Source organism: Schistocerca nitens, chromosome 8, assembly GCF_023898315.1.
Source record: "Schistocerca nitens isolate TAMUIC-IGC-003100 chromosome 8, iqSchNite1.1, whole genome shotgun sequence".
Classification (NCBI taxonomy): Eukaryota; Metazoa; Arthropoda; class Insecta; order Orthoptera; family Acrididae; genus Schistocerca; species Schistocerca nitens.
In genome coordinates, this window is record NC_064621.1 from 138,817,030 (window position 1) to 138,835,182 (window position 18,153).

Sequence of the window (18,153 nt, forward strand, 5' to 3'; positions counted from 1 at the left end):
GAACCAAGGTCCCATACACAATCCCACATTGCAATTTTCGCTCCAGGCTATTGTTTCTTTTTGCATTTTTTTCATGTCACCATTTTTTTTCGAACAACATACACTGTATCATCTACGAAGTTTCTTTATTAGATTAGGAGGTATATGGGATATGAAGTCCTTTCTGTCAGTTTTATTTAATTGGATAGATAAAACATCTACTCACCAAGCATCAGCAGAACACACACATAAAAGACTGTTGTAATTGGCAAGCTTTCAGAGCCAGTGGCTCCTTCTTCAGGCAGAAGGGTTGAATGGGAAGGATGAAGGATGAAGGAAAAGGACTAGAGAGGTCTAGGAAGAGGGGTGGATTTTGAGAAAGTCACCCAGAACTGCAGGTCAGGGGAGACTTATCATACAGGATGAGAAGAATGATTGTTGGAGACTTCATTGGACGGGATTTGGAAACCTGAGAGCCAGGGTAATACACAGACTGCTTCAACATCATTCACGAGACAATAAGAGTGAAAAGCAAAGTGGATTGTATGTAACAGAGGTGGGAGAGGGGCAGTGAAAACTATATGGAAAACACAATGCAAGATGTAGAAAACTAAAACGGAGTGAAGCAAAGAGTAGTTACAGCGAAGAAATGCTGAGATGGAAGAAATTAATGTAAATTAAGGCCAAGTGGGTGGCGAGAACCAAGGACACATTGTAGCACTAGTTGCCACCTGCGGAGTTCTGAGAAACTGGTGTAAGGGGGAAGAATCCAGAATGGTGCATGTGGTGAAACAGGTGCCAAGGTCACAAATGTCATGATGTAGAGCATGCTCTGTAACAGGATATTGCAAGTTGCCAGGCTACACCCTGTGTCATGCCCATTCATCCTAATTGATAATTTGGTGGTAGTCATGTCAATGTAGAATAGCTGTTTACATAATAGCTGGTATATACGTGTCATTTTGCAGGTGGCTCTCCCTTTGATAGTACGTGTTTTACCAGTTACAGGGCTATTATAGGTGGTGGTAGGAGGGTGCATAGGGCAAGTCTTACCGTGGGCATGGTCATAGGGGTAGGAGAAAAAAGGGTAGGGAGATTTCAGCAAACCTGACATTGAAACCTGCCTTGAACAGTTCAGATTACGATCTGAATTTGATCCACCACCACTACCTCGAAATCATCCCTTCCAAGCCTTCCAAGAATTGTTCACATCCTGCATTGCTTCACACATTTCCTCAGGTCCCTACAACATGACCCTAACCTGTCCTCTGCAGAACTCCAGGCTCTATATTCCCTAAAAGCTGATGACTCCACCTGTATCCTCCTGGCAGATAAAGGATAGACCACTTTAGTACTTAACTGAAAGAGTATGTTGGTGGAGGACTACACCAACTGTCTGACACCTCTACATACAGCATCTGCCATCAAGATCCCATCTCTGTGATTCAAATGGATCTGCAGTCCCTCCTCAAAACCTCAGGTCCCTCACAAGGACTAACACCTCAATCCATTGAACTTCTCACCCCACCCAAACCATGCACCTCCACCTTTTACCTTCTTCCTAAGATCTACAGACCCAATCATCCTGGCCATCCTATAGTAGCTGGCTTCAAAGCACCCACCAAACATATATCTGCCTTAGTTGATCAACACCTGCAACCCACAGTACAAGGACTTCCCTCCTACATCAAAGATACCAACCATTTCCTAGATTGGCTGAAATCTGTGCCCGTCCCACTCCCACCACACACCTTGCTTGTCACCATTGATGCCACTTCCCTCTGTATCAACATCCCACACATACATGGCCTGTCTGCTGCTGAACATTTCCTCAGTCAGCACCCACCTGATTCCAAACCTATGACATCCTTCCTACTCACCTCAATCACCTTTATGCTTACAAACAACAACCACTGAGGGGCAGACATACAAACAGATAAAGGGTACGGCCATGGGAACCAGGATGGCTCCTTCCTATGCCAATGTTTTCATGGATTGCTTGGAGGAAGCTTTCCTGGGACCCATAAGTCTTCAGCCCCTGGTTTGATTTAGATACATCTTTACCATATGGACTCATGGTGAGGCTGACATGCTGAAATTCCTAGAATCTCTGAATACCTTCTCCCAATTAGATTTCACATGGTCCTATTCCGAATCCCATGCCAGTTTCCTTGATGTTGATGACGTCCTCGCTGAATGCCAGCTACTCACTTCTGTCCACATTAAACCTACCAACAAACAACAGTACTTACATTTTGACAGTTGACATCCTTTCCATGTCAAACATTCCCTCCTGTACAGCATTAGCATCCAAGGAAAATGTATTTGTTCAGGTGCAGACTCTTCACAGCAATACACCACCATTCTCCTCTCAGACATCACTGCACATAATTACCCCACCAGCCCAGTTAAAAAGCAGATTTCCTGGGCCATCACATCCAATCCGGGTAGTGCTAATCCCTCCACAAAACAACTTTGGAGCACACCATTGGTGACTGGTCCGGAATGTGTTAATCAGCTACTTCAACAGGGTCATGACTTCTTAAAATCATGCCCTGAAACGAGATCCATTCTGTCTGAAATTTTGCCCACCACACCTAGAATAGCTTTCTACCACCCTCCCAATCTCTGCAATATTCATGTCAGACCCTGTGCCCCTTCAGCACCCATCTCCTTATCCTATGGCTCCTAACACTGTGACCATCCCCACTGCAAGACCTGCCCTATGCACCCTCTTACCACCACCTATAATAGAGCTGTAACTGGCAAAACATATACTGCCAAAGGGAGAGCCACCTGTGAAACACTTCATATACCAGCTATTATGTAAACACTGTTTGGCCTTCTACATTGGCATGACTACCACCAAATTATCAATTAGGATGAATGGGCATAGGCAGAGGGTATATACTGTCAACTTGCAATATCCTGTTACAGAGCATGCTCTACAATATGACTTTCATGACCTCGGTGCCCATTTCACCAAACGCGCCATCTGGATTCATCCCCAGACACCAGTTTCTCAGAACTGCACAGGTGGGAGCTAGCGCCACCTACATACCTGGCCTGAATTTATATTAATTTCTTCTGTCTCAGCATTTCTTCACTGTAACTACTCTTTGCTTCACTCTGTTCTAGTTTTCAGCATCTTTCATTGTGTTTCCTGTCTATTTTTCACCGCACCATCCCACCTCTATTACATACAATGCACTTCACTTTTCACTCTTAATAACACATGCATGATGTTTAAGCTGTAATCTCTGTCTCATATTACCCTGCCTTTTACCTTTAATCTCTCAGGTTTTCAAATCTCATCTGATGCAGTCCCCAACGATCAGTCTTCCCTTCTCATCCAGTACGATAAGTCTCCCCTTACCTGCAGTTGTGTGACTTTCCCAAGATCTAGCCCTTTCCCTAGATCTCTTCAGTCCTTTTCCTTTACCCTTCTTCCTTCCCCTTCAACCCTTCTGCCTGAAGGAGCCACTGGCTCCAAAAGCTTGCCAATTACAACAGTCTTTTATGTGTGTGTTCTGCTGCCACTTGGTAAGTTTTTATCTCTACAATTAAATAATTTTGTCAATAATTGATTGTTTGTAAGTTTTGTTGTACTTGTATCTCACTGTACATCTTGAGGTAACGCTTGTACATTTTACTCAAAAAAGGTTTCAGTTACATCCATTCTAAATTTCAAAAATGTTTTGTGTTTTTGTGGAATATAGTAAATGTTTTGAATAGAGACCAGTCAATAAAATGCTGAAATACTTTCTGGTAATATTTATTCTGCTGCTTCTGTAGGGTCGTAATAAGAAATTCTTGATCAGATCATTGTATCATCACAGTCTCTCATCACCTAAGATTTTGTTATTCCTTCACCAATTTTTGTTTCCATTATATGCAATGATTGGTTGTGTGTAGTGTTAAAAATGCAAATTGGTTTTTTTTCCTCTCTCTCTCTCTCTCTCTCTCTCACTTGTTTAGGACCATGACTTTGCTTCTTTGGAAAGCTCCAATTTCTCCCTTTTTAGGTTTTATGGCTCAGTAGTTCCTTTCTGTTTGCTCAAAGATTTATATAGACATCCATCCTGCTTTGCACCAAATAATCTGCAAGTGATGTGAAAAACTGTCATTTCCTATGCAGTAGTCTTTGTCTAATAGGGACTCCAATAGATGTAAAACAATTTTGGTAGACATACAATATTCCATATACTTATACAAGCATGGTATACTTTTGCCAACATAAAACAAAAAGTTCCATATGTAACCTGATTGTGATTCACACAGAATAAATTATTTTATACTAATGTGAGATCTTTTCATTGGTATACACTGTTTCCAGCCAAGCCTGCTTTTGCATAATAATAAGCTTTCATTCACATCAATATTTCTTTCTGGAACTAAAGCTGAGCTGAATTAGTTTCACAAATATTCAATAGCTTTGTATGCTTTTCATAACTTTTGGCATGGATGCAGATTGAAAGCACACCAGTACCATCATTGATCAGGTAAACTGACTGTACTTTGTAATAACAAAATGCTTGTGAAAACTTTCATTCCATCTTCACTAACACTTAGGTGACTTGCAGTTTGTGTTTACAAATTGGTGTTTCCTTGATATGCTTACATGTTGGTTTCAGTTTCCAGAATACGAATCAACATCAAAAAATACTTCAAAATACTCAAGTGGTGCAGCAGTTGTATCTAAATTTACTTTTACTCCCAGAATTGAAGTAAAAGGGAAAGCTGGTGTAGTGGGGGGAAAGTTACATAATCAGTTTCATTCCATATGTGCCAACTTACAAATCCATCATTTTTGTCCCATTCTTCATTGTTGTCACTGAAGCTTCCCTCAGAGCTGTCATTGTCTCTTCCAAAATTTATGGAATCTTCACTGGATTTAGTATCTCAGACTCATCACCAGAATATATAGCATGTTTTGACACTTAGAGAATATGGACTCACTGTCAGCACTGCTGCTTCACAACCGACACTAAATTATTACAGATCTTTCCATTGTTGAAATTCCCCAGCTGTTGACTGACAGCTGAAGAAATAATTTGGGCACAACTGTGGTATTTTATTTGCCATTAGAACTTTCAGACAACCTGACTCATTTCCAAGTAAGATCCAGCACAGTAGTTGAAAATAACAACATTAGTTGTATTGCATATGTTGTAGTATAGTGAGTTTGATGCAATTTCTGGTGTAAATACACTTTTTCCAACAAGATGATTGATTCCAGCTCAGTGAAAAATCATGTTTACAGATTTTTCTTTCTGCTTAGATGTAAATTTTGTAACACGACTATAAACTGTTATCAACAGTTTGTTGCTTACAGTTGTGTGGCACCTGGTGTATATTCTATGATGCAATCAAAAAGGTCACAACTTGTCCATTTCTGTTGACAATGAGATTTGAGAATGTGTTAAATGTGCCTCCTGATGTTCAAGACCAACAAAAAATATTTGACAGGAAAATACTGACTTCCAATATACGAATAGCCCAGAAATTACATCCGATGGGATAACAGTGTGCACCACAGAATCAGCAGCGCATGCATGTTTCCTGTGGCTGGAGGATTAATGCTAGGTCATCTACATATTGGATTTTCTTGAAACTAATAGCTTAAATGTTGTGAACATAACAATTAAACAAAATGAGAACCAGGATTAATCCTTGAGGCAACCCATTCTTCAAGGTTCTCCATCTGTTGGCTTTTCCATTCAGAGAGCATGTTGTTGATTAAAGTTACTAGCTTCTGACAAGGAATTACTTCAACAAGCTTGAGCACCTGTGATGTTCCTACTCTCATCTAGGATGTAACTGATTTTTAAAAATTAACTTTATACACACTATTGTACTCTAAGTTATTAATGATTTTTCTGCAACTAAAAGAAAAAAATAGTTTTTGTTACTGTCACATAGCTTGATGAACTGAGGATGTCCACTGTTGTCAACAAAGTAAGCATATTATTCTTCTTAGCTTCAGATGTCCTACACTTATGTGTTTTTGGGTTGCATTTTCTTCGTACATAAATCTTGCTTTTGGAAATACAAACCCAACACAAATGATTCTTTAAGAGCCACATTTATTCACAGAAAACTATGCGAAACAAATACTGCCAACATTAACCCAAGACTGAACAAAAGCTGAGTAAATACTATCTTGAGTTGAGCATGCAGTCACAGCCATGGTCACCTTTTAACTGTTTACTTCCTTGTTAAAACTTACACCAAAATTACATTTATGTAATGCAAATGATTTCCCTACAAAATTCACTTTAAAACTTGCTAGACAATTTACTCAAGCAGAATTACTATAGTGTTTTCAGTTAACATTTATACATTGCCTGCTGGCTTTCTTGGGTTCTTTGGACAATGTTTACTTGAGAATATTTCTAACATTTCACCAGCACAAGAACCTAGCATTGTCAAAGCTTCACCCTTCATTACTGGAGGTGGATGGAGGGTGAACCTTTGACAATGCTGGTCACTCTTGTTGGTGAAACATAAGAACTATTGTCAAACAAATGTTGCCTGAAGAACCCAAGACAGGAGGCAACAGGCAGTATGTCAGCAAGTGCTCACAGAAGTCTCAAAATTCCCACATTTACCTTCATTTAATACTTTTTCTTATTTATGTTGGGCTTTAACATTTGTCCACAAGAATTAGAATATCATTAATATAAGCAGCTTTCGAATGAATATAATTTTTCAGAATTGATGTCTTTATATGAAAATTTGTCCGCCCTGATAGCTGAGTGGTCTGTGCGATGGACTGTCATGCCAAGGGGCCTGGGTTCGATTCCCAGCTGGGTCAGAGATTTTCTCTGCTCAGGTACTGGGTGTTGTGTTGTCTTCATCATCATCATCTCATCCCCATTCATGCACAAGTCGCCAAAGTGGCGTCAACTCAGAAGACTTGCATCAGGCGACCAGTCTGTCCGACAGGAGGCTAGGACCCTAGCTACACAACATTTCATTTCACATTAATTACATCATTAACAATACATTGTTTTTCATATCGTTATTATTATTTGATTTAGTCAACTGGTTTGTTTATAGAATAATGAGTACAAATAAAAGAAAAATTACAAAAAATTAGCATAATTGAGTAGTACTAATGCAATGCTATGAAGCAATATAAGAACTGAAAGATTAATTATGAAAAATGAAATATACAAGTGTTCTACATTAGTTACGCGTATCATAGTGTTCAATAGGCAAATCTCAGTCCGTTATATTACAAACCCTTCTCTCCATATGGTATCATAAGCTGCTGTCAGACTGATGGAAGCTGTAGCTGATAGTAAGCCCCTCTGAAATCTGGGTTCCAACAATGTTGTGATAGTTGACACTTCATCACAGCAACTCTATCTTTCTCTAGAGCCACTTTGTTCAGCTGGCACTATTTTATCAGTGACTTCTCGGGCTTGGTTGTGAATTAGCCACACCAGTAGTTTGTGTCATACTGCGTAGGGAAACAGGTCAATAGTTAGCAGCATTGAGTCCTTCTTTGCCTGGTTTCAAAACTATGATTACTTTGGATTTTCTAAACATCTTTGGTAGCTTTCCAGTTTGCAAAATTTTGTTGAAGAATCATAGAGACATCTATAGCTGTGTAGGTTTCTGTGACCAGAGTTAGTTGACATAAGTTTTCTGAGTATCGTTCCACATCATAATGAAAAAACTATGGAGGGGAAACCATTTTGGCCACTGTAACTATAGGAGACTCTTTTGTCCATGGTTTATGGAACTCCAAACATATTCCATCAAATCCAGCAGGTTTATTTTTTTTTTTTTTTTTCTTCACAAATCCCAGGGCTAAGGTGAGCCCACATATGTAAAAGTCACATGCAAGGTTCCAAATGAGATCTCTTGGTATTTAACTGATAGTGTGCATTTCTTCTTGGTATATGTGGATCTGTATGAAGTTTCCTTAGAAGGTTCTGAGCTTAACAGTTGGATTGCTTCTGTTTTGATTGAGAGTCTTCATGAGATCTTCAGTTATTGTATCACTGTCTGACTGCTGATATTGTGTGTACAATTTGTTACATTCTTCCATCCTTCCAGGTGTGTAGAGATGTTTTTAAATCCACATGGTATGAACTTCATGGCATTAGATTTTAAAGTGCTGACAAATGTCTCATAAGTGGCAGGAATTGGAGAGATCCATTGGACAGTGCCATCAACCCTCTTCTTAAATTGGTCCCATCAAGGACGTGGAACTGAGATAATAATTGAGATTTGTACACCATAATGGATGATGACTGGCCCATGTTGATTGTGTGGGAATGACTTGACAACTTCCCTTTGTGTCGTACTTTCATTGTTAAACATTGGTGAGGACACTATGGAGAAATCAGGAGAATAACCCTTTTGTCATCTGCCAGATCTAAAAATACTGAATGGTTAGCATTGTAGATGAGTTGGAGACTGTTCACTTCCACCCAGTCTTTGAGAGCAGTTTTATTTCCATGTTGTACCACATGTCCCCACTTTTGATTACAGCTGTTAAAGTCCATAACATATATTCCAAGCTGATTGAAACGCTTAATTGGAAGAGAAGAGGGAGCAGAGAAAGGGGGCTGAGCCAACAGACTCTCAGAGATTTGTAGTTGTTAATCACTGTGACAGTGGCAAGTTCAACTGCTAAGACAAACATATCTGCTGGTATGCCCTCATGAATTACTTTGAAATTAATATACTGTGGCATATGTAGCTACCCCATACTGCTCATCGTAGTGCAGTAGTATAAACCATGTATCGTTCCTCTGCTATACCATTCTGCATCATCCTTCACTAGGGTCTCCACCATTCTCCAGTGTCAGCAGTGAAGATATTTGCTTTTTGGTGGTGAGATTAACTTTATGTTTAAGTAACAGACTCTGAAGCTGTAACAAATGTTAACTGAATTGTATCATGTGTCTTATTGGTGCTGAGGAGGACTACTTGCACCTTTGTTTTGTTGCATACTCCCTGTTGCCATGTAGTAGCACCTATTTGGAAGAATTTTCTGGTACTACACCAATGTTTGAGGGGCACCTAATTGTACTTTCCACAACTTTTGGTAGGCTTTTTGGACTGAAGCTGGCACATTGCTTGCCAAAGTATCACCTCTAACTGCTCTCTGTGATGCCTCCCCCTTAATCTTTGTCTGCCCCCATCCTCACAATAGGGGGGTCCCTCTCAGTCTGGGGTCTGAGTGAGCTACCTTTCCTTTTTCACTTACCCAAACTTATCCCTCTCTCAATCCTGTGGAAGAAACTGTTAGTTCCAAAGGATATTAAGTGTATCACAGTTATTTTTATATGTGTCTATCAGCAGTATGACACACATGACCTCTTAAGGTAAATTCTGGCCATAAATTCTGTCTCATAATTTGTTGTCCATAATTTAACTGATTAAATTTAATTATCACTCATAAATCGGCCCATGCTAGGGACTTTTACAGCTCATGTCAAAGGGTCATTCCAGGGAACCATAAAGTGGTGCTTTCATAGAACCACTGTTGTATAAAGCTTTTATTATTTCTATAGCTGGTGTACTGTTATGATTGCCATTCAACATAAATTGTTTCTATGGATTAGTCTCTCATTTCAACAATATGACTATAATTTTTTAATACGTATGCAACATTTATCAGCATTCATCTGAAATCATATCCAGCTGTTAGTAGTGCAGTCCTACTCATTGTGAAATGATTTTAAGTGCCTCACAGACCAATAAGTACAAATTTGTGATTGCTTAGAGAGATGGTTATTTTTCATTCAACAGTCCGCATAATTTGTTGCTATTGAGCATATCGATTTCCTGATTTTTTTTTAAAGAGCAATGGTAAATCCAGGATGAAATATAAATATTTTTCTAAGGACTTATAAAGATAGAGTGCATTTCCATATGATGAACAGTCACTGAACAGATAAGGCATCAAGCAGCAGACACACTCGAGAAAAGGATTATCAGCTATCCTCAGAGTGCGTGTGCACGAACACACACACACACACACACACACACACACACACACACACACACACACACACACAGCGCCTGGACACAGCTTAGCTTGTATCGTTGTGTTCTAAGTGCTTTGCCACTGCTCAACAGTGCCTCTATTCACTGAGTGGTGATCTCTCTCTTTTTCAGATGTCTCCCACTATTTTCATTGTTCATTCCCATGTATACAAAATACATACTAGTTTTATATTTTCATAATCCTTCAGTAACTACAAATATTTCCTCACTTTTTAACTTGTGGGAACAGTAAGTGTCAATTTTACCATGTGTAATGGGTTATGTGAATTATACTACTTTCTTTATACTAAACAATATTATTTTCCTTTAAAAGTGTTATTATGACCATTCAATTTTATTTAGGTGAATTTTAAAAGTGGATATTGTCTCTCTGTAGTATAAATGTTTTAAGTGTTCTTACTTGGATTAATATTTAAGGTATGTATCCTTGTTTTTCAGCCTTCCTTCCAGCAATGGCTAATAGCTTCATCCATGTACTGATGTACACGTATTATGGGCTTTCTGCCCTGGGCCCAGCAGTAGCTAAGTACCTGTGGTGGAAGAAATACCTTACAATTTTGCAGCTTGTGAGTTACCAACATTTGTAGTCTCTGTAAACAGAAAAGAAAATGTCACTTTTCTTGACGCACTTATAGGACATCTGAATAGCTAATTGGTAGATTTACATTATGTCAGGTGAATAATTTTACTATGGAAACAGATAAATTTGGATAACAATAATAACAACAACTCATGTTCAGCATCAAATGATGCAATAATCATTTTTCTGAATTCATCAATTCACAAGACAGGTTTGGAAGTCATATGCTTATAGATGAGGCTCGATTTGAAGGTAGAAACATTGCAACTTATAAAATTAAAAATTATTTTAAATTATTTATTTAAGAAATGACTGAAAAAAAAACTGAATGTTACAGGGGATGGGCATAAATATGGAAACACTAAAAAACACAACACATTACCATCCCTAATATGGTATAGGAAAATTGTTAGCATTCAAAACTGCTTCCAGTCATCTCCGAATGGATAGATATGGATTCTGTATGGTTCTCAAGGGAATCTTATGCCATTCTTTTAAGAAAAAAATGGTAGTTTCAGGTTAAAACATTGGAAGTGGGCAGCAGTCACACATCCTCCTCTGCAAAGTAGACCACAAAAAGACAATAACACAGAAATCTGGTGACTGTGCTGACAATTCATCCTTGTTCTCACTAAAACAGTAATGGACGATGCGAGCTGGGTGAACGGAGGCTCTGTCATCGTGGAACACAATATCACCATTGGGAAACAAACATTGTACTATGGGATGCACCTGATCAGCCAAAATGGTCACATAATCCTTAGCAGTAGTGTGTCCTTGCATAGTAACCATGGAGCCCATGAAATATCCTGATATGGTTGCCCAAATCATCTTACTACTTCTTGCAGACACACATAAAACTAGAAACAATTATCATAGCTTCAGGAATCATTAATTCCTTCCATGGGGAGGAAAGAGTGATAGGCTGAAGAAAGCTACAAAACACGGCATAGACTGAAAGGGGCTCACATGTTGTGAGAACTTGGAGGCCATCTCATATAGTTTTTTCTACTTTTATACTTGTCTATTGGCAGTTTTAGTACCTGCCTGGATAGGCAAGTGCATTACAGAGCCTGCTTCTAGGAAACAGAGAGGCATGCTGGCCCTGTATCAAATCCACCTCATTACTAATGTTGGAGGCCAGTGTGCCAACCAGCCTGGATCTTATTTTTGGGCAGTGCTTGTCATCTAATGAGGTAAATACTGGTCTGGTTTCCATGCCCCAGCTCAGATAAATGATGGACAAAATCTTTGAAAACAATGTCACATTTGACTGTGTGATTACACAGAGTGTAAACAGAAGTAAACTGAGTGAGGGCAGAGCTGGCAGTAGCTTTAAAATGTCTTTGGGAGTGGCAACTTCATTATACTCATAGCCCCCATATGGGTAAGGTTGGTTCTCCATAAAATTGGAGATGAACTATGATGGTCCTGACAAATGCTGGATAGAGGGCACTGGCAAGGAAGGAAAGATTGGCAGTTTTAGGGTTTTGCCTCCTGGAGGTAAGAAATGTTCATTTTATAGTTTTCTCAAGCAAATTTTCCTTCTTATAGGATATCATGTGACTGCATTTATGAACAAACCTAACTGCTTGGTGATGAAACCAGAAAATATATACATATTTTAAGTGAAAATAGTGTGTGTGAAATCTGCTAAGTTTCAGAGCTCAGATCTGTAAAGTAAATATCACATACCTATCACCTCAAAAGTCAAAAATAATAGAGTAACTCAAGTGACAAGAGATAAAAATAATAAATGACCAACTTATTACTGATAAAGCATTATATGTTGCAGATTCAGTTCACAACAGCAATGATAATGGGTATCAATGGTATTAGAAATGGCTGTGATTTTCCTATATGGATGCAGTATACACTAGTAATTTATATGATGTCCTTCATTGCCCTCTTTGGAAATTTTTATGCAAAAGCATATATGGCCAAGGTAAGAAATACAATTGGTGCATTTAAAATATCTTCAAAGAGTCTCATTTAAACAAAAAAAACTGATATTAATGTCTTTCATTTATTTCATTTTTTAGGGATCAAAAATATTTGACGGTAATGAAAGCTCTTACAGGAGATCTATCAGTGAAGAAGTCCATCAGAATGGGTTCAAGAACCATACATCAAATGGTATTATTGAAGACAGGAGTAAAAAGATAAAATAAATAAAATGTGTAGGTACTAATATGTGCTGGTCACCAAACCTGAAATTTTTGAGACACTAATAATGACTCAGTGGTGTTGTAGCTCCAGAAGACATTAAACTATTTTCTGTTTCTCGATGAAACAGAACATTTGTACAAATTTGGTGCGCAATTGACTGATAATGTTAGATGAATAGTGCTCTTCACCTGAAGTCTATTTTTCACTACTGTGGGTGACTGCTGTTGATATTGTTACTGTTGACCCAAGACAACATACAAGTGTTTTGTATGGCTGAAAATCGTGTGTGTGTGATAAAAGATCATAATTTTTTTTTTTTTTTTTTGTAGCTGACATAGTCAGTGAGAAGGTAAGTTCCCTTACATATTCCAATGAATGTAAGTGCTCAAATATTTGTTAGCAAAGTGATTCAAAGTGGCAATTAATAGGAACAACACAAATGACAGTTAACAAAAATGTAATATCAAAGCAATACTATTAACTACAGCCATAAATGTTATTTAAAATAATTAGAGGAGGAAGTAACACAGTAGAATGTGAATTTATTAGAAAGAAACAATCAATGAAAGTGTAACATTTTCAATGAACAGTAAAGAATTTAATTGTTATGGTTTAAGGTTTTTCACTCGAAACTCTGTCAATGTAATAACTAAAGCAATAAATGAAAGTGGATCAATGTAAAGTTATTAATTGGCAGTTAATGCTACTGAAACTCAAGTTTAAAATGTATATTTCTACACATACTGTCAATTAATGCTCAGGTACAAGAATGTAATATCGACTGTGTACTGCCATGTAATTCTAAACTGAGGCTGTAATTAACAAATATTCATTTACTATGAGTGTGTGCCGCATAGTTTTCTCATAATCCCGATTTTTGTTTATAAGTTATGACATGTCATTTATTGACTTGCAGTCATAATTGTGTGAAATATAAAACTGATGTAACTCTTAACTTGCAAGCTTGCATATTTTTACCATTTCAGAACATATGTTGTGAGAAATGTTTATCATTCTATTCACTTTTCATTAATTGTGTGCTTTCATTACTGTCATTTTTACACTCTGTCATGCTACACAAATGACAAAAGCAATAAAAACTTTTGTTATATATGGAAAACATTACTTTATTCTAGTTATGTTATCCAGCATACCTTAGTCAGCAAAATTAACTTATAAACAACTTTCTACAAGGGGACTGCAGAGAATTTATAATATCTTTAAAAACATTTCTTTCTATTAGGCACTGTCAGAAAGTGACACAAACAAAAAGTAATGCAGATGTACAGATTCAGAGTCTCATGGCAATACAAACTAGTAAAATTTTCTCTAGCTTCCAGCTGATCAAGTGGTTAAGTATCTATGATCTTTCAGACAACTGCTTCTGCACCATAGCCAAATAGTGTCTCAAATGTTAATTTCAAACTCATTCATTTTTTGTTTCATCATTTTCCATAGAGCCCATCATGAAGGAGAACCTTTGGAGAAACAGAACAAAGTCAAGGTTATTAATAATTAAATTTCTTGTTATTAAATTAACGAAGCAAGCAGAGAAGCTGCTATTGCCTCAGTGCTATGAAATAACTGCTGCTTGTCTCCTGCAGATAACTTAATACTTCCATTACTGTAATGCCATTTATTAAAGAAAAACCAGAAACTGCATGCTGTAAAGTTAGAGGCCTGCTTACACTATAGATTGGTACTCACCATGCAGCTAATAGGATGCTTCAGTCCTTAAAACTAGATAAAGAGGAAGTGTGTACATGAATCTCTCACAGTTTCTGATTTGAATTTTAGAGCCATTGTAAATGCCACCAAGTTACATCATAACGCTACCATCTTTTGTCATTGTTACATTCATGTAACTGCTTAGTGTTTATGTCACATGCATAGTTCACATCTTTCCATTTAATGCATCCACAACATGTACAGCACAGGCTCTGTTCACACCTTTTCCATTTATCACATCTGCTGTTTAAGAATATTCCTTCTATTTTCTGTCATTTTTCTACACTCTGCATGTTAATCCCCTGTCTATCTAAGGATTGAAATGCACCGACATTCACTAAAAGTAACAAAATCCAACTAAAAGCTAAAGTTAGGCATTACACTACTATAAATACTTCCACAAATCCCATTTGACCGAGAAGTTGGCGCAGTGGTTAGACACTGGACTCTCATTCGGGAGGACGATGGTTCAATCCCGCGTCCGGCCATCCTGATTTAGGTTTTCTGTGATTTCCCTAAATCACTACAGGCAAATGTCGGGATGGTTCCTCTGAAAGGGCACGGACGACTTCCCTTCCCATCCTTCCCTAATCCGATGAGACCGATGACCACGCTGTCTGGTCTCCTTCCCCAAACAAACAACCAACCAACCAAATCTCATTTCTTCCTCACTGTATATCGTGAAGATACATTTAATTTTTTGATTTCTCCCATACATTCAGACAGAATAAATTACGGTTCAGTCAGAGCATATTCAACCTATTGAATCTTGAGTAAGTAAGACATTATAAAAGGATTATATTCATTGTGGATAAAAACGAAAAAAGATGAAATAGAAATGCCTAATGTGTTAGCTTACAATCACCCAGTCTAAAACTTGAGGGAATGCTTCAGTTAATATGTGAAACTGATATACAAACAAATACATATGAGAAAAATCATAAAATTGAAAAACAGCTACAAATAACACTTCATGTGGAGATAGTTTTTGGGCATTGACTTATGTCTTACTACTCAAACGTTTTTTCATGTCTTGAGAAGCATATAAGGCTTTCACCTCACCTGGATATCAAAAACATAACAAGCAGACCTGTAAGGGTGGAATTCTAGCCATCATGAAAGGTGACAATTTTTAAAAATTCCCACTTCTTGACTTTTTAATAAAAGCAAATAATTGCTGTGAATCTTCATCAGTCACCTTACAACCTCATATTTTTTATACTCTTTTGTCAAATCATCTTTTTCTGTGTTGCAGTTTTGTCAGTCAGACACATTATGACTTGGTGAATCTTGTCCTCCTGCACTGTATAATTCCTAGCTGCTCAAATATGCAATGCACTAACTGCTCCTAAAACCTCCACAGTCTCTCCAACAGCTTCAAGTGTCATTCAGTGGATGGCTTGCAAGAATTAGTTTGTGTACTGATTTTGCTCTCATCCAAAAAAACTTACTTCCAATGTAAAGTACTGGCCCAAGAAATTTAAATGGTCATTCCCAAATTTCAATTTGCAGTTTATCACTCTAGCTAGTCAAAGAGACTGAAAAACTTCTTACTGTAAAGTAAGTGGCAACTAATAGATCATCCAAATGAAAATACTTGTTGTTGCGGTCTTTGGTCTGAAGACTGGTTTGATACAACTCCCCTCACTAGTCTTCTATGTGTAGGCCTCTTCATCTCTGCATAACTACTATAATTTACATCCATTCAAACCTGTTTACTGTTCTCGAGCCCTGGTCTTCCTCTACAAATTTTACCCCTCACTCTTCCTTCCATTACCAAATTCACAATCCTAGAGAGCTCTTATTTTATTCTTGTATCATAAACATGCATAATATGTACGTAATAATGACTATATTACTTTTGCCCTAAACTTGGGCACTCCCAATGTTTTTTCTGCTCTTTGATGAAGATCATCTTCTGTGCAAGAGGCTGGACACAGTCAGCATTGATACATATGATGAACAGTCTGTTTTCTTCACAATCCTATCGAATACCATCTTGATCAGTGTAGCCCCATCTTGCCAAATAAACATTTGATCTGCCATCTCCAGCTCTGTCTGTTCAGAGACTTCCAAGTAATCCATTTATCTTTGTAGCCAGGAGGTACAGTTTCTGATATTCTATTCCAGTAGGGGGAAGGTAGGTTGTAGCCCTCCATAGTTACAATCTACCTTTTCCAGCAGTGGTTCCTTGTTTTGTCAATATTCTTGACTTCAGACACTGTGTCTGTGGTTCATTTCCATGCAGAGAATGCATTCTCTCCAGCTCCTGTCTTTCTTTCCTCATTTGTGGCTATTTGTCTTTGAACAGGAAGTGGTGCTACCACTGACTCCTGTGAAGTGCAAATAAAGCCATTTGACTGTAGTGTATTCCAAGCCCCCTGTTATGATCTACAAGTATCATTGAGAGCTAGGTCTACATGTTGGACATATGTTGAATTATACCAAAGAGGACATGCATACTCTGCCACAGAACAGCGCAGTGACAGTGCAAAGGTTTGTAATGTTTCAGGTTGACTACCCACTATAATCTGGCCAGTTTCTCTAAAAGATTGTTCCTAATGGAAACTTTTGACTTGCAGTTGTAGTGCTTCTTGAAAGTATGAGATGTATCAAGTGTATCTCCAAGGTATTTTGAGGTCTCCCTGAAGATTGTGATGACTTGTGGTCAGGACAATAAAAGCAATCAGGTGAAACCTTGGAAATGTCACAGAATAATCGCTAATCCTTTCACACCAGAAACATCCACATTGGAGCCCTTATCAAGGCCACACTAAACAACCATCTCCATTACATCTAGATGCCTCTGAATGTGTCCTATCAACCAATCCTTTCCCTGTCAAGATGTACTATAAATTTCGTTACTCCTCAGTTTGATTCAATTCCTTATGATGTTTCCGAATCCTCAGTCATCAAATTTGTTTTGGTATCATTTTTTTATTTTATCTTTTTTGGTTGTTTGCACATCTGGTGAGTGGCATGCCATTTCTGGCAGGTCTTTGACTGACAATAACCGAATGTGGGTTGTTTTTGTTGTGTCCGGATGGTGAGTGAGTTTCAGTGTCTCACAGCAGTATAGTACAGGTCTGTTTACAGAAGTGAGAGGGTTCTGTGCAGATTGGAATGATGATGATGATTATTGATATGTCAAATGAACTTCATAAATATGTTATAATTTGCTAGGATATTTACTGCAATAAATGCCTGAGTGCATCATTTATAACATTAACTTTATTAAAAAAATCTTACTTATGCCTGGTCCTGAATAAGAAGAGTCACAATAATGAATGGTAAATTGAGTCATATTGGTTAGATGTGGTAGGGAAAGATTAATATAGAGCTATTCAGTATGTAATACTGGTGAGTAGTGTCATAAATTCCTCATTAGGGGGCTCACGGTTCATGCGTGGACCACACGTTGCCCTAAGCTATTGCAGCCATTGTTCTTCCACGGGCTGCATTTCCTTCACCGTGCCCCTCCATCCCCATCCTCACTCCTTCCCCACTTCCCCCTCATTCCCCTCTCTTGGTGTTCTGATTTGCGTTAACATGGCTGTCCACCTGATTCCCCGTATTCCTTGCAATTTCTTTTGCCTATTCTCTTTCATCCTTTTTTGGCAATTTGGTCTCCCCATGAGATCTGCCCTCCACTTCTGTCTTCAGTG

The 18,153-nt window shown here is 38.1% G+C and overlaps 1 protein-coding gene across 4 annotated transcripts in view; it reads left to right on the forward strand.

Moving 5' to 3' along the window:
- LOC126198650 (elongation of very long chain fatty acids protein 4-like) overlaps window positions 1-13,816 on the forward strand; it is a 44,434-nt gene extending 30,618 nt beyond the window's left edge. For all 4 annotated transcript variants that reach the window (XM_049935114.1, XM_049935115.1, XM_049935117.1 and 1 more), the window contains exons 6-8: window positions 10,450-10,577; window positions 12,387-12,536; window positions 12,634-13,816. In XM_049935114.1, the coding sequence (XP_049791071.1) occupies window positions 10,450-10,577; window positions 12,387-12,536; window positions 12,634-12,762 (407 nt within the window). In that variant the 3' untranslated portion in view covers window positions 12,763-13,816. The remainder of the gene's footprint in view (window positions 1-10,449; window positions 10,578-12,386; window positions 12,537-12,633) is intronic.
- Window positions 13,817-18,153: the final 4,337 nt, after the last annotated feature.